The following is a 23,335-nucleotide window of genomic DNA, read 5'->3' as shown; positions in this document are numbered from 1 at the left end:
AGAGAACCAGCAGGGCTGTGATGACCTGCTTCTTCCCTGGGTGTCGGCCTTGAGTCGCCAGTTCCCAGAAGCCTTTGGGGCACTCAAGGTGCAGCCCCTTCCACCCCAGAGCCCCTCCCCTGCTAGGTATATCCACACACCCCTAGGACAGCACCTGTCGATCCAAGGGAAGCAGCTGCCCTTCTGCTCAGCCCTGGGGACCAAACAGGTGAAAGGCGTGCCTGGTGCGCCTCCCCCAACATCCCCAGTCCCCATGGGACCTGGATAAGAATGTCGGGAGACCAGAGGGCTGCCATGGTGGTATCAGCTTCTAGAATAACAGAGAAACTTGTGTGGGCGGCTGCCAAGCTCACAGCCCCCAGGGAAGAGAGGATAGTAAGAGGTGGTGATAAGGAAAGGGAGTGAGGAAGTGGCGACTCCTCCCCCCCCCCCCCCAGGGGTGAGTGACGCAGGCAGCAGAGGCCAGAGCCCTGGGTGCGATGCCTTATATAGGTCTGAAGGTTTTGTACTTGGCCTTGGCCTCAGGGCTGCCAACTTGGGCACATGGACCCTTGGTTGTGAGGCAAGAAGATGGGGTTGACTCGGTGCTCCCACTGAGCAGACAGCTCTAGGCACAGGCTTCTGGGGTGGAGGTGAGGGTGGGGTGGAGGAGGTGACCACATGCTGAAAGCTCCCTATGTGCCAGGCACAGTACTAACTCATTTAATCTTCACAGCAACACATTAAATATTAGTAACTATTGCCACCCCCATTGTACAGACCAGGAAACTGAGGCCCAGCTATGTTAGGTAACTTGACCAAGGTCCCCAGCTAGCAAGTAGCAGAGCTGTGATCTGAACCCATTCGGTCTGCCTCCAGAGGGCATAATCTTAACTCTACTCATAATCATAGCTCTACTCCACTCCGTGCTGCTTTTCTTCAGGGCCCTTAGCTCAGCAAGCACTTATACGTTCAATAGTGTGATTACATCATGAACGTTGATGTTGACCATGAGGCTGGAGGCATGAACCTTGCCTGCTTTCCTGTACTGATTCTCCAGCTCCTTGCACTCAGTAGGTGCTGCGTATGAATTCACATGAAGGAGTGAGCTAATCAGTCAGTCTTTGAATGAGACCTGCTCTTGGCCCTCCCTGTGTGGGGAGCAGGGCTCGCCTCCTGCCCCTACCCCAGCCGGCCTCCCAGTGGGTGCTGATGTTGCCATGGTGACAGTAGGACCATTAGAGCCTGTGCCTCATTCAGGTGGCCTTGTCAACTCCCTGGGTGTAACCCTTTCTGGCTGTTGGTCCTGCAAATGATTCTTACTTAGCAGGAGGTTGGGGGTGAGCTTCACACAGAGATGTGTGAACAGGACGCGCGCGTGTGTGTGTGTGTGTGTGTGTGTGTGTTGGAGGAGGGTCCTCAAGTTTGAATGAGTACCCCCTGGGGGATATTTGCCTGCAGGTTTGTTGGAGAAGGTGCCTAGGTCAGAGGAGGGGGAGGAGGGGGTGTTTTATGTCCTTGGACAGACTCTGGGTTTGGGATGGGTAGTGTGGCCATGAGTGGGGGGAAGGTGTTGGGCGGGGAGGGGGGCGGTGGCCAGTTGAGAGGACCAAGGTAGGCAACCCTATTGTCCAGACTGAGAACCAAGCACATTGTTCGCAAGGGCCTTCTGGTATGTGGATGATTTATAGGGAAAATCTTGCAAAGGTAAAAATGGAATCGCATTCAGTTAAACATTTGATAGGTTCTTTTATTGGGAAGAATAAATTTATATGCAAATCTGGAATGGTGGGATGCGGGAAGTAGGAGCTGGGGTGGGGGTGCTCATGCCTGGAGGGGGGCTGGGCAGCAGAAGGCTCTGAGGCCTTGCCTCGGGGCAGCCCTTCAGCTTGGCTTTTAGGGGCTCAGAGGAGCCAGCCCCAAAGGCCCCTGCGACGTCTGTGCTTCACCTCCTCAGTACTGATCACCTTGTGATGTGAATGCTCGGTTGGGGCGGCATCCCCCACTAGACTGTGTCCCTGGTACATTGTAAGAGCTCGATAATTGCTTGTTGCATGGATTAGCTGATGATGAGCAGATGAAAGCATGCATCCCCTTGTTTCCCCAGCAGCAGAATTCCCAGCTAAAGAAACTTCTTGTGTTCATGCATGTACAGGCCTCCTTGCAGCCCTGTCCTCCTCACTCCACAAACACAATAGGAAGGTACCAGGTCTCTCCGTGGCCACAGGAGGAAGCTTTAGACAAGGGGGAGGCTGGAGTGATGTCCCCTCCCAGGCCTGGCCCCACATCAGAGGCCCCGAAGCCCACAGTCTGAGAGTGACAAGAGACCTGAATGGGCTCCGCAGGCATCAGCAGCCTCTCCCCTGTTGGGCCAACCTCTGCAGCGGGGGTGGGGGCGGAGGGGCGCGGGGGCGAGCAGGCCTCTAGCCACCAAACAGGTGAAAGCTGACCAGCATACGGTTGGCCAAGAACAGCCTCTGTCCTAAAGCCTGAAGTTTGAAGAGGAAATTATCTCCCCTCTGCCTTTTCCCTATTTCATTCCAGGGATGATACGATCTCCTACTGTGCACAATCCCTTTACAGCTGGGCAAAGGGAGGAACAGGAAGATATGGCAGCTTCCATGGGTGACCCTTGTATCCACCTGTATGTGTTGAAGGCCTGGTATCAGTTCCCTCTTGTGGAATCAGTATCTACCCACCCCCTTTCCCAGTTCTGCCTGTCCTCCCGGGCCCAGCTCAAACCGCACTTACTGAGTGCTCATTTTGTGCCACAAGCTGTTCCAAGCTAATACACACACACACACACACACACACACACACACACACACACACACTAGAGGCCCAGTGCACGAATTCCTGCATGGGTGGCGTCCCTCTGGGTGGCCTGCAGGGATCAGGCTAAAACCCGCAGTCCAATGCTGCCTCACCTGTAGCTTCTACCTGCCACTCCCGCTCATCCCAGCCCCACTGTGCCTGCCTCGGACTTTTGACCAGTCAGTCCTGTTCTGGAGAGGCTCACACTGCCACAGCAGTGCTTGCCAGCCATGAGCCCTGCATTTGGCGCCCTCCCAAGGGGAGTGGCCTGCGGGATTGGGCTGAATCCGGCTCTCCGACATCCCCCAAGGGGTCCCAGATTGCGAGAGGGCGCAGGCCAGGCTGAAGGACCCCATCAGTGCACGATCAATCAGACCAGGGAGGGACCATGGGAGGGCTCCAGGGCGTGTCTGGCCCATCTCACTCAGTCCCCATGGTCAGGACCACAGCAGTAAGCTAACCTACTGGTCGGAGCATCTGCCCTCTTGTGATCAGTGCACGTCATAGCGAGCGGTTGAGCATCCTTAGCATATCATTAGCATATTACACTTTGGTTGTTCGGTTGTTCTGCTGTTCGGTCTATTTGCATATTACCCTTTTATTATAAATGATATTGCATATATCATTTAATTCTCATAACCTTATGAGGTAGACCCATTAATATCCCCATTTCACAGATAAAGAAACCAAGACACAGAGGGGTGAGATAAGGTGCCCAAGGTCATTCAGCTGGACAGTGGTGTAGGGAACCAATGCCACCCCTTCCGTGAAGCTTTCCCCTGTGTGAACAGCCTCCCTCTGCTACAAGCTCAGAGATGCTGATTCTTACGGGTGTCAAAGCTCCCTTGCCAGGCTGCAAGTGCTTTAGAGTCAGAATCCCTGGCCCCCCACAGCGCCAAGCACAGGGCCTGGCCATTCGCCCCCTGCCCAGGGGAGTGCTATGTGAATGAATGGCAGTGAGTGGGTGAGTATGTGGGTGAACCAACACACTGGTTAGTGAGGAAGAGAGGAGAGAAGAATTGGGATTTTCCCAGGTAGACAATGAACACAGCCTGCTGGGAAGTGTTCAAGGGCAAATGCAGGGGCCCAGGTGGGCTGGGAGCAGCCATTATTCAGGAGCATGCTTGCTGCTGCGTGTCAGGAGCATGCTTTCTGCTCCCTCCCAGGGACCTTGAGGGAGAGCTGTCAAAGGCCCTGTCTTCAGGGGGCTTTTAGGCTGGGTGGGAAGATTACACAAGCACCCAGGAAGCCACGGAAGCACAGTGGCTACTGCCTGTGGCCGTGCATCCCTGTGTCCTCCCATGCACTCCCGTGTCCTCCTGTGCACTCCAGAGCTCTTTCCATCCTCTTTAATCCAGCCTCCATTTTAAAGGACTGACTCATCCTTAACACCCAAGAGGAGCTGTGGTCCCAGCCCCAGGTCCGCCTGTCCTGGGCCCCAGTCACACCCAGAATGCTTCTCTCCTTGCAGGGAATACCAACAGCATCTTTGCCCTGGACTACATCAGTGGAGCGCTGACCCTGAATGGTCTGCTGGACCGGGAGAACCCCCTGTACAGCCACGGCTTCATCCTGACGGTGAAGGTGAGAACCCGGAAACCTCCATCTGGGTAGAGGGGATGCCCACGCCGTGGTGCCAGCCTCCAGCAGTGTCTGAGGTGTCGGCGCCCATTGCTTCTGCTCCCTCACCCGGTGCTGATTCCCGGGGCTCATGCCAATGAGTATCAGGTGCAGGCTATGTCAGGGGCCTTGCTGGGGACATAGTAGGTGCTCATATCGTGGTCCATACTGTTATCCATAACCCCAAGTTCTCTGCTGTAGCCACCTCAGATGCTTATGTTTACCCCACTTCTGGGTTTTGTCCCATTTCTAATTCTCAGGGCTTCCCTGGGTTATTGCCTTGTTAGGACACAGCTGTGCAGCAGCGAGGGGGGGCAGCTGCAGAGGTCCCCACCCCGGAAGGTGTAGTGGAGCACCAGCCCCGCCCCCCTCCAGCCCCTGTAGCCACCTGCCTCTATAGCCAGTTTTAATTAAACCAGTGACGTGCTGAGCCATTCCCTGGGAAACCCATTTAGGGCATGGATCCTGCCTCGGCCACACGGGTCCTTCCCAGCCCCCGCCTTCGACTGAGGGGAGGAGGTGGCACTAAAGCTGAGGAGAGAGCTCTGGGAAGAAGGTCCTTCCGTTGGTATGGGGAGGACGTTGCAGCCCAGCCTGGCTCCTAACTGCTCTCCGTGACCTTGAGAAGGCCTGGGCAGTGATGGGGTAAGGAGCCCCCTCTCACCACTGGCTCCTTCCTCTCACCTGATAGGCGGGTGTGGGCCAGCACGGCCTTTCCGCCACCAGCACCAAGCCCGTGGGCCCTTCCCAGCCTTCCTTCCTGTGGAGCGGCAGCTCCAATGGGAGAGCGGCTTCCTAGTCCCCTTGCAGCCACCAGCTCACTGCGGGACCCTGAGCTCCGTTGTCCATCTTTATAGAAGACTAGAGGCCCGATGCATGAAATTCGTGCAAGAGTGGCAGCGGCTGCTTCAATCCCATGGCTGCAGCCCCGGCTTCGTCTGGAAGGTCATCCGGAAGGACGTCCGGACGGCCATTCGGTCGATTAGCATATTACGCTTGCATTATTATAGATGTTAGGGCGAGGTCCCAAACTGGCCTGTGAATCCAGATCCCTTGGGAGCTGGTGAAACATGCCTAGTCACGGGCCTCTTGCCCAGAGACGCTGGTTCAGAGGTTGGGTTGGGGCTGGGAAGGTATTCTGGGGCTTGGGGGCTCTTGTCTAGAGACTGGACACCAAGGTATCTGATTCCATCTACTCCTGAGTCTGATCCACACCCTCACAGTGCCAAGCACGGTATTCAGTCCATAGCAGATGCTGAATTAAGTCTTGATTACATGACATGCTAGCACAGAAATTCTTGGCCTCAGTTTCATCATCTGCCAAATTGCGTACTCCCCCTTTGCCCCTTGATGAGCCCCCAAATCTATCTTATCCTCTCCACCCCACCTCGTTCCCTTGGTTCCAGAATCCTACTGCTTGAGTTTGACACCTGCAGTGGCTGTGTGTCTTTGTACAAGTTACTTAACCTCTCTGAGCCTCAGTTTTCCCATTGGTAAATGGGGATCAGTACAATGGGAATGCTAATGATAGGCTCTTCCTCCTGGGGCTGTGGAGAGAGTGAGATGGGATAATTCACCTAGAGCGCTATGCCCAGCGTTGAGAAAGCCCTGGGGAACGATAGCTGTTATTGTGATCATGGCTGCCTTCATCCTGGAGTGTTTGTCTGCAGGGCACAGAGCTGAATGATGACCGCACCCCCTCCGACGCCACAGTCACCACGACCTTCAACATCCTGGTTATCGATATCAATGACAACGCCCCGGAGTTCAACAGCTCCGAGTACAGCGTGGCCATCACGGAGCTGGCGCAGGTCGGCTTTGCCCTCCCCCTCTTCATCCAGGTGGTGGACAAGGACGAGGTGAGCCCCTGGAACTATGGCCCATCTAGACCCACCCCCCTGCCTGGGAGGGGCACCTGGCATCTCTGTGCCACAGCCCCACCCCTGCTGTGTTCTGAGGATAAACAAGGCTGCAAGTATCGGTAGTCTCTAACTTTCCGACTACTCCCTACCCCCTGCAAAAAAACGTTTGAGTATACACCCCCAGTATGTAGTTACTTATTTAGAAGCTATATACATGATTGTTCTACTAATACAGTATGTGCACTATGAAACATACACCAGAAAATAGACATTTTAAAAGGTAGAGGCTCTTGTATAACTGATGACGTTGGAAGAATGTCTTACTCCTGCTTTCAGTGTAACCAAGACCCCTCCTTTTCCATGGGAGGAGTGTAAGTGCTTTCAAGGAGGTCCAGGCCATAGGAGACCCCAGAGGGCTCTGGATGCCTGTAACCCCTTGCCCAAGAACCCACCTGGCTGAGGCCAGTCTTAAGAAGAAGGGACTCAGGCCTCAAGTGAGGAAGAGGTCGAGAGGGACAGGAGGGAGGAGGCTCTGGGGCGAGGCTGCAGCCCCATGAGCCTTAGCAGGCCCTGTGTCACGGGCCACGGGCCAGGCCTGGATGAGGCAGGCTTCTATGTGGACGGGCCCTCTCAGCCTGCCTCCTCCCCAACCCCTCCTCGTGGCCCCTCTCCCCTGCCCGTCACAGCCACAATTGTCAACAGGACTTCTATTTATGACCGCTGCTCCCCCAGCCCACTCAGCTCAGGAATTCCATTAGGTTTCCCAGCCCGAGGTCCTTCCTGCAATGACTCCTCACTCGGGGCTCCTGCACTGACCTTGTCCAGGCCCAGCCCTCTCCTCACTCCTCCTGCCCCTCTCCACTCTGACTGCTCTGAAACCGCCCAGCATGCCTGCCCGTCCCCCCTCATCCCCCCGAAGCCCTACCTCCCACATCCCTCTCCTCTCCTGCCAGCTTCTCTCAACTGGACATGGTCCCCTGCTAGGACTCAGAGCCACAGGGGCAGATCAGTTCCTGAGTGTGTGTGTGTGTGTGTGTGTGCGCGCCTGCACATGGATGCACATGCCCCCATCTCCTGCTAAGTCATTTCAGACCCATCTGTCTGATCACTAAAGTATGCATTAAGCACCTACTGTTTATAAGGATCTATATTTGGCCCCTTGAGTGAATTTAGGAAGTATAACCCCATGGTCCTTTCCCAATGACCCAAGTGTGTTTACACAAAGGTGGTATGAACCTTTTAAAACGTATACAAGCTTTGGCCGGTGTGGCTCAGTTGTTGGAGCATTGTCCCATGCACTGAAGGGTTGAGGGTTTGATTCCCAGTCAGGCCACATACCCAGGTTGCAGGTTTGATCCCAGGTCCAGACGTGTACAGAAAGCAACCGATCAATGTTTCTTTCCCTCTCTCTCCCTCTCTCTTCCTCTTTCTCTAGAATCAATAAAAATGTGCCCTTGGGTGAGAATTTAGAAATGTAAATAAATAGAATAAAACATATACAGAAATGTAGGACGTTTAGAAAGTGGAGATAAGCAGGTATCACAACAGCCCAAGAGAGCAGAGGCTGGTACCGTTGTGTGGGCCCAGGCCCAGGGAGGCACCAGGAAGGGCTTGAGCTCAGCGAGGAAGGGGACGTAGGGGCCGGGAGTCGGGAAAGGCTCTCTGACAAGAGGTGGGCGAGGGCTGAGCCTTGGGGTGTAAATCAGACAGTGAACCGAAGCGCAGGAGGGCTGGCGGGGCGGGCAGCGGCTCACAGAGAGGCCCAGAGGGAGACGCCTGCAAGTGGATGGAGGGAACAGGTGGTGAATCATGTGACTGATGCAGGGTTTGTGTATCGGATGGGAAGGTGAGCTGGGACACACCTTAAATGTCAGTCAAGGAATTTGGGTTCAATTTTAGAGGCAACCCCGAGGGGAGGCAGCTTGGGTAGTGTTCACGGCCCAGTCTCTGGAATCAGATGGGGCCTGTGTTCAAGTCCCGCCTAGCCAATTGCTAGTTCTGTGACCTTGGGTGAGTCATTGGCCCTTTCTAAGCCTTGCTTCACTCGTCTGTGTTAAAACGACATACTCAGGTGCACACTGCAGTTCCATTAGTCCCTGCAGCAGGGTGGGGACAGCTGGGGGGTTAAGCACGGGCTCCTCTATGCTTCGTTCCAGAGTGGGCCCATCCGCCAGAACTGGCTGCATGCCCCACCTCGCTGCCAGAAGGCTGTGAATGTGGGGAAGCAGCCATCCATCTGTGTCTGCCACAGGGGATACCAAAACAGGAATATAGAGGGGACGAGACCCCGTGATTCGTGCATAAGACCTAGTGCAGTACCTGCCACACACAGGTGCTAACCAGAGGGGTTCAGGGAGCATCACCACCAGCAGGTCCCGAACCCCCCAGGCCCTGCTCACCGTGACTGGTCAGGGGTGGGGGTGGGGATGGGGGTTCCAGGGTCACCCTGACTCCTTGGGTTTTATCTCAGGCTCTCTTTGCTGGAAGCCCTTTCTGAGGCATCTACAAGAATTTGAGGGGTGTCTGGGTACAGCCTGCCTCTAGTGACGGCTCCCACCCAGGCACAGGCACCAGCACGCCTGCTGTAGACACGGGATCCAGCACAGCTAGGGACCGTTCCCCTGTCTTCCCCGGGGAGTTGGCCAGCGTCTCTGACAGCGGCGGACTCCCCTCCTCCCCACGGGGTTCCACTTCTCCCGGGCACAGTGAGGTGCAGGAAGAGAACTTCATCTCGATGTCTCCACTGGCCAACACCCCAGGGCACTGCGCCCAAGGCCCAGCCCCGGCGCTGAGGGTCACGCCCCGGGTCCCAGGCTGGAGTGTTCAGCCACGTTGCCAACAGGAACAGAAAAGACAGAGGCCACTGAAAACTCAAAGAGAACTCAGGCAACTTTTGTAAGAGGCTTTCTAATTGTCATTTCTCCCAGTCTCCTTTCTGATGAGAGAACACGTCTTTTGGGATTTGTGTCTGAGTTGAAGGTGACTCTGGACTTGCTAAGTGTGGCAGGAAAATGTGTCCATTGAGCAAACTTGGAGGAAGACAGGGAGCATGTGGAGAGGAGAGGTCCCTTTGTCACCGATCCTGTGGAGCCATGTCATTCCCCCTTGCGGAGGCTCCCCATGACTGTGATTTTGCATTATTAGTGTGAGGAGCTAATGTCTGTCTCCCGATTAGACGGAATGAGCCACGGGCAGGGGCAGGTCTGCTTTTGCTCACCAGTGTAGACCAGTGCCCGGCATTTGGGAGGCACTTCAGTATAGTGGGGTTCAAGCATGATTGAATGACACAGTGACCCAAACTGGCCATCACTCAGGGCTGTTGTGGCCAACTTTGTGCAGGAAGGTGACCCCAAATGTCCACTGTGGGGCAGTAGAGGGTGCTGATGGCAAACAGAAAGGGAAGAAGGAAGCAGTTGAATCACCAGTCAGCACTTTGTAGCCATCATTCCTAATAAGGATGCTAATCTAGTCCTCCAAGACTAGATGATGCCTGGCATCCTCTCCGCTGCATCCCAGGCTCTGCCGGGCCATTCCAGACGACCAAGGGCTTGAAAGAGGCCCTTTCTATCTCCCAAGGACTCCATCCTCATTGTCAAGTCTGCGGGAGTAATTTCTTCTTATTTGCTCAGCTATAGAAAACTCACAGAAGCCAGGGAAGGAAGGGACAGGGTGGGCTGAAACCAACAACCCATTTATTCTGTGTGACAGTTGAGATGCAAATAAACGGTTGTAATGCAAATCACACCAAAAAAATCCCAAGGCAGAGGCCCCAGGAGTCAGCCTTGGTGTGGGAGCCGCCTCTGAGTTTCAAATTAGAGGCTGTGGCAGCTTCATTCCCCGTGCCTGGCTGCTGGGCGGTCTCCTGTCCCTCCTCGGCTCAGGGAAGCACGGAAAGCGAGCCGCACACTTGTTCGCTTTGAGGCCATCCTATCCGTGCCCACCTCCTGCCCCCAACATGTTCTTGGCATTTTCTCCACTTGGTTAACTTTTCCTCTCCTGACCTTGCCTGTGCCTCATCCCCTCCCCCCGCCCCCCCCCCCCCGCCCGTCCTATCTACAGCTGAGCCAGCCCCAGGCTGTCCTGTTTGCCCATCTGCACCAGTGGGGTTATTGGGATGGTTGGAATTTTCCGTTCAGTTGTTCTCAGACCTTTTTCTCCTTAGAAGCAAGTGGATTATCTGTGTTCTGCATCCTGCCTCTGGAGGGTTGGGGAGGGAGGCAGGGCGTGTGGGGGATCATCCATGCCTCCGGTTGCTTTACAAACTCCAGGAACAGGGTGTGCTTTTGAACACCGTTTGGCGTTATGCACGACCCCTCCCAGTGGACTCAGGTAGCTGAAAACGCAGCTCCTCTCGCCTGCCTCCAGCCGGGAGACAGCCCTTCGTGCACATCGTGTCTTTCTCCTCGGGAGTTGGGAGCATTTGATCCACTTCATTTCCGCCTCGCTCTGACCCACAGCCTCGCAGGACATGCTGCTGTTGTCCTTGAGAACAGTTTCGTAGAGGAACAGGGTTAGAATGGGGAGTGGGGCTCCAGGATTCCCCCACAGAGGCCTCTACTGCCTGGTTCTGGCTGCTTCTGGAAACTGGAATCGTTTCAGAATGGCCTCCAGGCCTCATTCACTTGCCCCCGCCCCTTCCCCGCCACCTTTCTGAGGGACTATATTGAAATTTGCACAGGTGGAGCGGGGGGCGGGGGGGTTATGCATTCATTCACTCCACAAACATCACTGTGCCCCTGCTCTGTGCCGACACTGGGGGACATGCTGGGGAAGTGGCCCCTGACCTCCGGGAGCTTCTGTGTCGCCCAGCAGGGAAGTGAGGAATAAGCACCAGCATCGTTGCAGGTGGGAATGAAAGTCAAGAAGTCAGTAGACGGGGTGAGTTGTGGCCTCGGGGGGTGGGGGTGGGTATTTTTGACTCAGTGGTACCAGAAGGCCTTCCGAGGAGGTGCGGTGAGAGCAGGGCTGCATGGTGCTGAGAGGCAGCCATGGGGCGCTGCGCAGGGAGAGCATTCTCGCCGCGGGGGCTCCCCTGCAGGGGCCGAGGGGCCTGGGAAGGGCCTGGCATCTTCAGGGAGCAGAAAAGAGGCTCCTGTGGCCGGGAGCTGAAGAGCAGTAGGAGGCGAGGCCGCAGTCACCAGCAGACGCCCGGCCAGGCCTCGCCAGCACAAGGAGGTGTTTTCCTGTCACTGGGCCCAGTGGGGAGCCAGGGAGTTGGCATGCTCTGAGTCCTCTTTCGTAAGGAGCCATCTGATTGCTGTGTTGAAAATGGACTGTCAGGGGCCGAAGCAGGTAGAGGCAGGAACGTCTCCCACACACAAGACTCCCGCCTGCCCTGGCCATGGGTTCCGGTCGGCAGGTGCTTCCCAGCACCTAGCCCGAGGCTCTTGTGCACTTCAGCCGTTTTCCTCCTCGGGTGTCTGCAAGAAGCCAGGGACCCCGTCCCCTTATCATGAAACCTGAAAAGTCCAAGAGAAACTGCCTTCAGCACTCGTCCCAGGAGGACACGGAGTGGCCGCCTTGAGTCTTTGTGACAGAGCCCCCCCGCCCCCGCCCCCACCCCAAGGTAAAATTGGCTCAGGATTTTGAACTCTGACCACAGTATTCTGCGGCCAGATCTATCCAGCCGCCGATTGGAGGTGGTAGACAAAACACAGAAGCCAGGCCCCACCGCAGAGTGGCTCCAGGCAAGTCATGTCCCCATTCTGCCCGGCCGGTGTGGTTCAGTGGTTGAGCCTCTACCTGTGAACCCGGAGGTCACGGTTCGATTCATGGTCAGGGCATTCGTTTGGTCCAAGAGGAGGGGAGGGTGCCACCTGACTTCCCTCTTCACTGCCGCCCCGACGTCGGCTCATCCTTCCTTCCCCGACCTTGCTCCAGCGGCCTCTGCTCCCCGCCTCGGGCCGGGGCCAGGCACTTCTGTGGGCCTCATCTCCCACCAACCTCTCCCAGCCTGCCCATGTGCTCGTTTATTGGGTACCACAGGTTAGGGAGAGGGAAGCAGCTGGGGTGGTTAAAACCGGGGCTTTGAAGCCGGACTGCCTGGGTTCAAATCCTGGCTCTGCCACTTTTGATCTGTGTGACCTTAGGGAACCTATTTATCCTCTCTGACTCAATCTTCTAATCTGCAAAAGGGAGACGGCAATAGTACCTGCCTCACATGCTCTTCTGAGGGTTAAGTAAGTCAATATGTGTACTCAGAACAGTGCCGCGCCGAGGAAAGCACCCTTTAACATTTGTCTGTTTGTACTGTCCCCAGCCCTGAGAGCTCTGTGTATTGTGTCCTTTTCAGAGAGGAGGCAGTCAAGGCTCAGAGAGCTTAAAGGGCTTCCCTAAGGTCACACAGACAGTGGGTCCCAGAGCTTGGCCTTGAACTCTCAATTCTGTGCAACCTGGTGGGCCTCCCAACTCCAGTGTGGCTGGGGGGAGGCAGAGGGGGAAGGCAAGGCAAGGAGGGGCGCCTGCCCGACAGAGGTGAGCAGGGACGCCTCTGTCAGGAGCTAATTCCCGTTTCAGGCGGGAGATGACACGATTCATTTGTCTGAGGGGCAACGGAAAAACAGAGAGAATGATCCACCTCCCCAAGGAGAAAACGTCACCAAATAAATAAATGAAAGAGAGCAAATGACGGGAGAAAAGCCGTATTCCACAGTTTATGTGCAGGGATGGGGCCGCGGGAGCGGGCCAGCGAGGAGGGGAGGTTTTCTCGTTCGCCTGCTCATCTTGGCGCTGCTTTTATCTATCACCCTCCGTTTCCATCCCACGTGTGTTCCAGGCCCGTCAGAGAGCCCAGCCCGCAACCTCGTGTTTATTTAAATTTAATTTCGCATTTGTTCCCGTTAGTCAGTCTGCCCAGCCTGCGGTTTCTCAGGCCCTCTCCTCACGCGGCCCGCAAGGTTGTGTGGCTACCGGCCCCTCTCAAGGCTTCCAGTCAGCCAGGGGTTCTTAATCCAGGAGAGGGGGCCCATGGAACCCCCAGGCATCCATTATTTTCACTAACCTCTCACTGAACTTGAGCCACTCCCTTTAATTATGAAAAGAAATATGAGAAAAAATGAAACCACAGTGGCATTCGTGGTACCTGGGACTTTGACCCCAAGAGAAATCGCAGATACTTTCACATATTACAGGCGTCCCAGGGATCCCAAAATGCCATTCACATTCATCACTACTTGGAAATTGCAGCATATAGTAGACCCATGGCCAAATCGCATTGTTGAATGCATTAAAAAGCACATAATTCTACCATAATACCCTTTAAAAATACTTCGATGACTGTATTTCAAAATAATTAGTTGACTTTGTGGTTTTGTTTTATGTTATACAATTTAAAATGTTATTCTGAGGAGGGGCTTCCCCATACTGTCAGGGGGGTCTATGGCCCCCCAAAAGATGCAACCCCTCTTTAATCCCTGTGCTCACTGACTGCCATCCTCAGCCCGGCTCCCTGCTCAGGCTGCCTCCCTCGGGCCCACATTTCACTGTTCCGAGTTGGGGTCTGGGCCACACATCCCTGTGGGGTGGGGTAGGGTAGGCTAGGGTGGGAGCAGGGAGGACATTTGCTCCATGTCACACATTCAGCTGAAGGTCCATTTTCCAGTCCCGGACCCTCCAGGCCACGGCTCAGCTGGGCCCCTTCAATCCACCACCAGCATCTACTTTTCAGTAGAGACACGGGAAACATCGCTCCCGGCCACCCCAGGGAGCAATTCCAGCTGCCTTACTCATCCGGCCTGCTGAGGTGGCCCAGGGCCTGGACCGCTGCTTTGCTAGTTTTCCAAAGCAACTTGAACTAGAACCCAAACCCGAAAAGCAGGGACGAGAGGGCAGGCCTGGCAGCCAGCATCCCTGGCAGCAGATGCAGGCTCCTGCCCTCTCGGTGGGTGTATGATGCTCAGGTATCCAGGCCCTTCTTTCCCTCCTTAGGGAGGAAACTGGGATCTGGCTGGAAATCACGAACCTCCCAGGAGGTACAAGGGAAATGACGAAACGCCTCTAACATTCTGCACCGCTCACCCCGTGAAGGAGAGCAGAGAGGAGGTAGCGGGGAGGGCTTATCCCCATCCCCCCAGCCAGAGTGCCCATCCTGGCGGCTGCTGTTTCGCAACGGCTCTGCTGGTTCAGCTGCACAGTGTCCACCCAGAGCAACGTCAGCAGCGCCGGTCCCTGGAACCCGAGGGGCCTGGGTGAGCACCCGCCCCGCCTCTTCCCTGGTGGTGGTGGGCAGGGGTCCGTTTGCAAGTCCTCTGTTGTCTCAGCTTCGGCTCGCATTTCTAGGGTTTCTCCCCCAAGAGTAGGCTCTCCAGGAAAGTATCTGCGACTTCAAAGCAGCCGCTCCGGAAGGGAAGCCAAGGGGAGCGGGGCAGCCCTGTCTGTGCTTTTCCCATTAATTTCTCCCCAGTTGCCTTCGCTGAGGCTCTTACGGTGACGATGATGATTATGAGGATTTCTCTGAGCATGGCTGCATCCCGTGGCGTGATTCCTCTCTCCGTGCTAAGCTCCAGCCTCCCTGAGGACCGGAGGGAGTCCTCGGCGGGATGCAGACACCTCCTAATTTAGTCTCGTTTGTAATCCAATGAGCATGCTGTTTACACCAGGCCCACAGCCCTGGCGAGGTGGGAAGCAGGCGGCCTAGTTGGCAGCCCAAGTGCCAGGGCCCATTCTTCACCCGCTCCCGCCCCAGTGCCCTCAGCTCAGTCCCCAGCAGCTGGAGGTCATCTTCCATATGGGATTTGGGGGTCGGTCCCCTCTCACCCAGCTCCCTGGCGGTGGTCTCCTTCCCCATGCCCACCACCACCCACGCTCGTGAGCAGGACGGAATGGATGGGAGAGAGTGGGAGTCATTTTATCATGGGAATCACACTCCCTAAAAGCAGCGGCTGGTCTTCCTGAAGACCCCCCACTGGGAGCCGAGCAGGACTGACAAACCTCACTCTCCATCCCTCTTCCTCTCTCCATCGCCTCTTGGCTGGCTCATGCCCACCATGGTGCCCCTTCGCCATGGGCACCAGTGAGCCCAGTCCCACCCTAGAACGTGGTTTCTTCCTCCCACACTCCCCCCGGCCCCCTTGGCCACCTCTCGCAGTGCCCCTGACAGCAACAGATGGTGTGTTTTGTCTGTGCCCCGGTCTCAAAGAGTAACGCTAAGCACAGCACCACTGGGAGTTGTACCCAAGTGTCTCACCCCATCACTGTGACCGTGGGCTGGGAAACACCCTAATCAACAAGACACGGACTGAAGAGTCCCGCCGGGCAGCTGTGGTGAGGGTGGGCCACCAAGGAGGGCACAGAGCCTCCTCCCCAGAGCCAGCACCCTGTCCTGCCTGCCTGGGCGCTGCAGGCTCTGTGCCCTGGGAGGGGGCATCAGTGCAGGATCTGGAGGGAGGGGCAAGAGGCCCTTCCTGGCAAAGCAAGCTTTCCATGGTGGTGTTGTCACTGCCCATGAAGGCACAGGGCCGAGACCTTCCCTTCTCCATCCCCAGGCCTCAGTTTCCATCTGTCACCCACTTCGTTTGAAAAAGGAACTGAGAGGAAGAAGGAATGGTCCAGCTCAAAGGCGTCACACGTTGACAGTGGGTTAGCCAGTGCAGAGCAGGTTTTGGTCCTTCATCGTGACTTGGGCCCTGAGTCTCGTGTCAACAGGCAGATATCTCTGCTCTGCTCTGCTCTCAGGAGCAACGCGAGGCTCAGAGAGGAGCCTCCTACGTAAGTCGCAGAGCGGCACAGACCACACGCCGTGTGCGTGAAGCACAGGCCGTGGCGCGCCCAGGCCTGGGCAGGAAGAAGTAAGAGATGCCCTGTGGGGCTCTTGAATTGAGCGGGGAGGTGGGAATTCATCTGTTAGTTCATTTCTTCAGTAAGTATTTGTTGAGCAACTCCTATGTTCTGGATGGATGTGGTTCTAGGTACCAAGTGGATGTGGTTCTAGGTACCAAGTGGATGTGGTTCTAGGTACCAAGTGAGCACCAAGTCCAGGCCTCAGGCAGCGATGGTCCCGGGGTGGCAGACGAAAGAATCAAACCAGTAAATACATGTGTGCTGTCAGGTGGTGTGTGAGCCATGGAGAAAAACAAAGCCAGGCGAGGGGTTTAAGGGAGCCCTGGGAAGGGGGAGGGGTCAGAGGGAGCTTCTCTGATGACATTTGAGGAGAGACCTCAGTGAAGTGGGGGCGAGCCATGTGGCTATTGGGAGGAAGAGCATTCTAAGCAGGGGGAACAGCAAGCACAGTGGCCTGCACAGCAGTAAAGGAAGAGAGGAGGTCAGACCCGCGGGAGCGCTGTCAGGGCTTGGCATTCACAGGAGGGAGGCAGGCAGCTACCTGAGGGTACTGAGCAGGGAGCTAGTGACTTGATCTGATTGACATTTCAAAGGGATGCTCTGTGTCAACAACCCAATGCCCATCAGCTGATGAGTGGGTAGAACAGAATGTTGTCTTGCCACACTGGAATATTATCCAACCACTAGAGGCCCAACATTCGTGCACTGGAGCGGGGGGGGGGGGGGGGGGGTCCCTCAACCCGGCCTGCACCCTCTCACAGTCTGGGACCTCGCAGGCATGTCCGCCTGCAGGCTTTGGCCCGCCCCGATACCTTAGCGCTGCTGCGGAGGCAGGAGAGGGTCCTGCCACCACCACTGCGCTCACAGCCGTGAGCCTGGCTTCTGGCTGAGCAGCGCTCCCCCTGTGGGAGCGCACTGACCACCAGGGGGCAGCTCCTGCATTGAGCGTGTGTCCCCTGCTGGTCAGTGCGCATCATAGCGACCGGTTGTTCTGCCGTGACAGTCGCTTGGGCTTTTATTATATAGATTATGGTAGTGAAGTACTGGTAGATACTACCACATGGGTGAACCTAGAAGACATTGTGCGTGGTAAAAGAAGCCAGACTCAAAAGGCCACATCGTGTATCATTTTATTTGTATGAAATGTCCACAAGAGACAAATCCACAGAAAGGAGTCAGGTGAGTGAGTGTAGGGACCAGGACAGTGGTCAGCAAACTCATTAGTCAACAGAGCCAAATATCAACAGTACAACGATTGAAATTTCTTTGGAGAGCCACATTTTTTAAACTTAAACTTCTTCTAACGCCACTTCTTCAAAATAGACTCGCCCAGGCCGTGCTATTTTGTGGAAGAGCCACACTCAAGGGGCCAAAGAGCCGCATGTGGCTCGCGAGCCGCAGTTTACCGACCACTGGACCAGGGGAGGCGGATGAGGAGTGAGCGCTCATGGGTGTGGGGATTCCTTTTGGAGAGATGAAAATATTTGGGGATCGGATAAAGGTGGTAGTTGCAATATCATGAATATACTAAAAACCTCTGGATTTGTATGCTTTTGATGTTAAAACAGTGAATTTCATCTCTAACAAATTTTTTAAAGGATCTCTCTGGCTGCCCAGGGTGAATAGACAGCACGGGGCAGGATGGTGATTGTAGGCGCTGTGGAGAGTGCAGTGGTCAGCGCCTGGGCCCGTTGGAAGGGAGAGGCAGTAGGATTTGCTGGTGTGTGTGGGGTGGCCTAGGAAGGAGGTGAGGATGACTCCACAGGGTGTTTGACCTGAGCAGTTAGAAACATGGAGTTCTTACTTCCTGAGATGGAGAAGCAGCAGGTTCGGAGGGGAAGGTGGAACTCATAGGTAGCTTTCAGCAGGTTATGTGTGACGTGCTTGTCAGACACCACACGGAAGTGCTGAGATGGCAGAGGGGTGTGCTGGTAAGAATCCACCAGGCAACTCTGGGGCGGGGGAGGGGCTCCTCATTTGTCACGTGTGGGTTTCTCTGATGCAGATGCTCCTACCACAGCCCAACTCCATTACCAGTGTGACTCACTGGCTCTCCCAGAGTCTGGAAATCTAACAGGAGCCTCGACGAGCCAAGCAGGCTCCCGCCACCCCTCTGTGGCTCTGGCTGGAGACGGAAATGTCAGCGTCGCCAGGCCAGCATCTGGACTGTATATAAAGCCACAGGGCTCCGCCCTCGCCGGTTTGGCTCCGGGGATACAGTGTCAGCCCTCAGACTGAAGGGTCCCAGGTCTGATTCTGGTCAAGGGGGCATGCACCTCAGTTGCAAGCTCAATCCCTGGCCCCACCCAGGTCAGGGTGTCTGCGGGAGACAACCCATCGATATTTCTCTCTGTGTGTCTCTCTCCCTTCCACTCTCTCTAAGAATCAATGGAAAAAAAATAAATAAAGCCACAGATCTAGCTGGGGTGTGGGTGGAGCAGAGAGCAGAGCTGGGGCTAAGCAGCCCCTGGGATCCCCAATGTTAGCAGAGATGAGGATGAGCCAGTAAAGACACTGAGAAGGAGCTGCCCCTGAGGTAGGAGAGGACTAAGAGGGAGCACTAGGCGACCGGAGGAGGATGGAGGCAGCGGGAGGACGGAGGCAGCCTGCCCTAACTTCCAGCCCCAGTCGTCAATTAGCATGTGAATCTGGTTTACTTTTCCGTTTTCAGCATAATGACTCTTAATTGCCCGCCTTAGGGAATGTCCAAATCCTCTCAGATTCACAGAGCTTTTTTTTTTTTTTAATCCACTTGACCCTCTTCTCCCACCGGCCTTAATGCCCTCCCCTGGCACACCCACGGCTCAGCCCCGAGAGGGATGCAGGGCTCCCCCAAGCTCTGTGGTCCATGCAGCTGCAATAACTCGGTCCCAGGCCCAATGGGATGGCGCTGTGCTTGGGTAAGCAGGCCGCTAAGGTGAAGTGAGAATCAGGGGATCTCAAAGGCGTTATGCGGGTGAAGCAGCCAGTCTCAAAGGCTGCATCCTGCGTGATTCCATGACACTCTCCAAAGACAAAACTAGAGATGGAGGACCGATCAGCAGTGAGCAGGGGTTTGGGTAGCAGAGGTGATAGTAGAGGGAGAGCATAGAAGAGTTCTTGGGGTTAAGGGGCTGTTCTGTATCCTGGTTGTTATGGGGCAACACAAATCCGTTCTTGTGTTAAATTCATAGGACTGTATACCCCAAATGTCTATTTCACTGCCTGTTAATTATAAAAATTACCAATTATCGAAGACCTCTCCACTCCCGCCATTTCCCCACCCAAAGGTGAAGTGAAAGGTTCCAGCATAAATAGCAGCACTGGCGGACTTTTAGACCCAGCACCATCCTTCTCTCACTGTCATTTAATTGTGCAAGTATGTAACACAACCTTACTGTAAAGCCACAGAGGGAGGCTGGAGGGCCTTGAATACCCGGTGAGTTTGATCCTAATTCAGCAGGCAATTGGGAGCCATTGATGGTTCCTGAGCATGAATGATATCCTCAGCGCTGTGCTTTGGGTTGATTAATCATGAAGACAGTGACCAAGGGTAACAGCAGATAAAATGAATGGTCAGAGGCTTCATGTGGGGCATGTGGGAAAGGGAGTGGTTGGAATGAGGCTAGAGTTTGGAATCCCGGAAGTGTGAGTGGCAGGCTAGAAGGAGGACAAGAAGATGGGAGCTGCCGCCATCTGCCGTCACCCTGCTGGGCAGTGGCCAGGCCTTGCAGGTTTCATCTTTACCTCATATTAGTTCCTTAGCTCAGTGCCCTGCTCTCTCTCTCTCTCTCTCTCTCTCTATATATATATATATATATATATATATATATATATATATATATATATATATTTCTATCTTCTCTCTTTCTGATTTGTCTCTATTAGTTTCTCTTAGAATCCGATTATCTCTCTTGCCCCCCTTTCTGCACTTCTTCCTATCTCTGTCTTCTCTCTGATTTTTCTCACACCCACACATTCACAGATACACCCTTGGAGCTCATTCATTTATGCATTTATGCCTTTGTCCATTTGACTATAGTTATTGTTTGGCCAATGCATGTGTACCTTGAGAGGCGTGGAATGTATCAAGTAGGAGGGACTCTTTGCAGGCCTGGGCAGCTGTGCCTGAGTTTGGCTCTGGGATGCCCAGTGGTGGCTGAGTGACATGTGGAGCTGTCTCTAGTCATAGTCACCCATCTGCCTGGGCTCAGCACCCTGTGTCAGCCCAGGACCCATTTCTTAGGGCACTTGTGTCTTTGTTCACAGGGAAGGGGGCCTGAGTCGGGGCCACTTCACCTGGCAGAAGGCTAGGAAGGGAAGGGAGATGAAATTGCCACTTTCTTCTGGCTCCCAGGACCGCAGGACTCCCAGGTTCGTGGCCTCTAAATGGTCACGATCTCTATCCTCTAGGCCTCCTGAAGGCAATGGGAGCCCTCATTTGACAGGCAGCCCAGAGAGCAGATAGTTTACCTGAGGTCACAGAAGCACGTCAGCTCCGGGGTTCTCTCCTTCCCTCCCACCGCTCCAGCCTCTCAGCCCCCCTGCCACGCAGAGGCACGGGAAGATGGATTGGCTAGTGGAGAGGCAGAGGAATACAAAGTGGTGGGATTAGCAGCAGGCAGTGTCCCCCTCCTGATTTCCATAAAGCGGTTAGATTTCTTTGCCTGGCCACACATTTCTCTCTCTGTGGGAACAGGGAAATAGTTTTAGCATGGTAAGTAGACAGCGCCAGGCAGCTGCTGCATGCAAGGCCCAGCTCCTAGCTCTGCACCAGCCCCTCCCTGCTCCTGTCAGAGGCCCCTAGAGGTCCTGGGCAGAAGGCTCAGGGTGGGTGCCCCTCGGTCAGCCATCGAGACTCGTCCTCCTCCCGCAAGGCCCTGTCCCTCAGATCAGGTGTTCCTCCCCAGACAGAAGGGACTCCAGAGAGACGGAGGGACAATTCTGGGCTTGGAGCAGACGGGGATGCTCACCCTTTTTCCTGCAAATTGGACTCTCCTCCCTGCACCACTGAGGACACTTATACCCCACTTTAGCCCCCCTCCCCGACCCCAGCCCACACTCCAGGGTGGAGTTTGACAGTTCAGCGAAGGAGGGGGTTGAAGCCAGGTATGGGGGTGAGGACCACGTTGATCAGAATGCTGATCAGAATGGCAGACCTTAACCATTAGGAAAGTGGCCCCCTGTGTTGGGAAGTGGGCCTGGGTTACCTAGCGGGTCCATTAGGAAGGAATTGTTAAGCTTTCCACTTGGGGTAGGTGCCTTGCAAATAGGGGCACGTGCAGGAGGGAGAAAGGGGAGGCAGAGGGGGCGTGGCCTCACTTCCTTGGGATCTGGGGGGAGTGGAACATGCTGTCCTGGAATTAAGAGCTCAAGCCTCATAAATCCTGCGTGGCCCCCTCTGTCCTCTGTGTGAGTTACCAGTCCAGGTGACGTGACAGCACCCCGTATGTGTGGGCCTGGAAAGGTCCCTGTAACCCAGGCCCTCCACATAACGCTGGCCTGTGGCCACGCCCACAGACACTGTTAAGGGGAGCCTAGCCCTCCTGGCCAGTCCCCCTAACGCCACTGTTTCAGACAGTACCCACTGGGCCAGAGCAGCCCCAAGATCACCCTTCCCACAAATGGCTGTTCTCCTGCGGCAAAGAAATGGGATCACAGTGGCTGGTTCCAACTCTGAGGGTGGGGACAGTTAGCTTTGCCGTATCCGATGTACTCAGGTGGCAACTAAGCCCTCCCCAGACAGGACCCACCCAGAGCAATGGCCACCAGGGCTGAGCAAGAGCCGCGGGTCAGTTGTGCACCTGTCCTCTCTGGTCGGGGCTAGGCCTGTGAGTGAGCAGCAGGGGGCCCTGAGCCCCTGAGGTCAGTTCAGCCTTTGGGGAGCACATAGAGGACCCGGGGTAGCGTGGTTGGAACTAGATGCTTAGGACCCCTTGTTTACCACGCCAAGTGCATGACCTCCAGGCCTGGGCAGTGGTGCCAGTTGACCCCTACGAGGCTCTCAGGCCCAGCTGGTAGAGCTGGGGACCAGCTCTCATGGTTTGCCCGAGACTGCCCAGGTTTTAGCTCTGTAAGTTCTAAGTCCTGGGAACCCTCTCAGTCCCAGGCAAACTGGGACAGCTGGTGCCCCATCATGTGATTCAGGCCTGAGAGGTGGCCCACTCCCAGAGGAGAGGAACTGAGGCTCTGAGCCAAACAAGCCTGGGATGTGGAAAAGAGAGAGCGGGGCTGATCTGCCACCTTTGACACGGGCTTTGCTGGGTCCCTGGAGGTGGGACTCAGCCAGGAAAATGGGGAGGGGGCACGGAGAGAGGGGCAGGAGAGAGGCAGGTGGTCAGGTGTAGCTGGGATTTGGAAGTGGGAGTTTCCCATAGTGCACTGGGGTGCGGACTGGGAAAACAATTTGAAAGCACCTGAGCCTCATTTACCTTAATGCAGTACCCAATGCACCTTATAATTCATTTCCCAGAAGAGCTGGGGCTGGCTGACAGGCCATTCGACAAGATCCTTTCTGAGGGGGAGGGGAGGGGAGGGGAGGGGAAGTGCGCATGTGCAGGGGAAGAGCACCTGCCCACCTTGCACCCCTTCTCTAGACACGCCTTCTGTACACACGACCGCGGGATGAAATTGACAGCCCTCTAGTATTCTTTCCCCAAAGTGCCAGATGCCAATCGGATTGAATTAGGTTTCACAAGGGTTTTTGCAATACATGGAATTCACCAGCAAATTACTCTTAAAGAGGGAAAATCAATCATTTGGAGCAGAGATAAGCTGAAGGCAAGGCAGCCTGGGATTGATCCCGTCTGTGCAGGCGTGTGTGGAATCCAACAGATAACCTGGGAGAGAGGGTGGGGGGGGAGGGGGTCTGGCAGAGAGGGACAGGCACAGGGAGGGGGCGGGGGGGAGGAAAGGGGGCAACAGGAGGAGGAGGAGAGAAAAAATGGAGGAAGATGGTAAAGGTGAGAGGGGAAAGAGCAGGAAGGGTAGAAAAGGGAACGAAAGAGGAGAGAGGGAGAAGAGGAGAGGACATGAAGGAGAGACAAAGATGAAAGAGTAAGAGAGAAGGCACAGAGAGGGAGAGGAGTGGGAAGCAGTTTGAAAGCGCACAGCAGGTATCAGTGGGTTCTCAGAGAGTCACCCAGTCCATACTTCCCATCAGGAAACGGAGGCCCAGCGAGAACAGAGGGTTTGCCCCGGTCACCCTGGGAGGAATGGCAGATCCAGAGAAAACAGGGTCCAGACCTTAGGCCCATGCTGCTCAAGGGCCCAAAGCACAGAGGGGCTTGCGAAGGGCATTAGGT

General features: G+C 55.3%; 1 protein-coding gene across 1 annotated transcript in view; it reads left to right on the top strand.

Annotated features, from left to right (window-relative positions):
- LOC307112525 (cadherin-23-like) overlaps nucleotides 1-23,335 on the top strand; it is a gene marked incomplete at both ends in the record, with an annotated part of 282,465 nt that overhangs the window by 171,990 nt on the left and 87,140 nt on the right. The window contains 4 exons of the mRNA XM_079793252.1: nucleotides 4,265-4,377; nucleotides 6,084-6,394; nucleotides 6,721-6,769; nucleotides 8,432-8,491. Of these exons, the coding sequence (XP_079649378.1) occupies nucleotides 4,265-4,377; nucleotides 6,084-6,394; nucleotides 6,721-6,769; nucleotides 8,432-8,491 (533 nt within the window). The remainder of the gene's footprint in view (nucleotides 1-4,264; nucleotides 4,378-6,083; nucleotides 6,395-6,720; nucleotides 6,770-8,431; nucleotides 8,492-23,335) is intronic.

The sequence above is a fragment of the Cnephaeus nilssonii genome (assembly GCF_951640355.1).
Source record: "Cnephaeus nilssonii genome assembly, chromosome: 16".
NCBI lineage: Eukaryota > Metazoa > Chordata > Mammalia > Chiroptera > Vespertilionidae > Cnephaeus > Cnephaeus nilssonii.
This window is presented reverse-complemented; position numbering and strand designations above follow the sequence as displayed.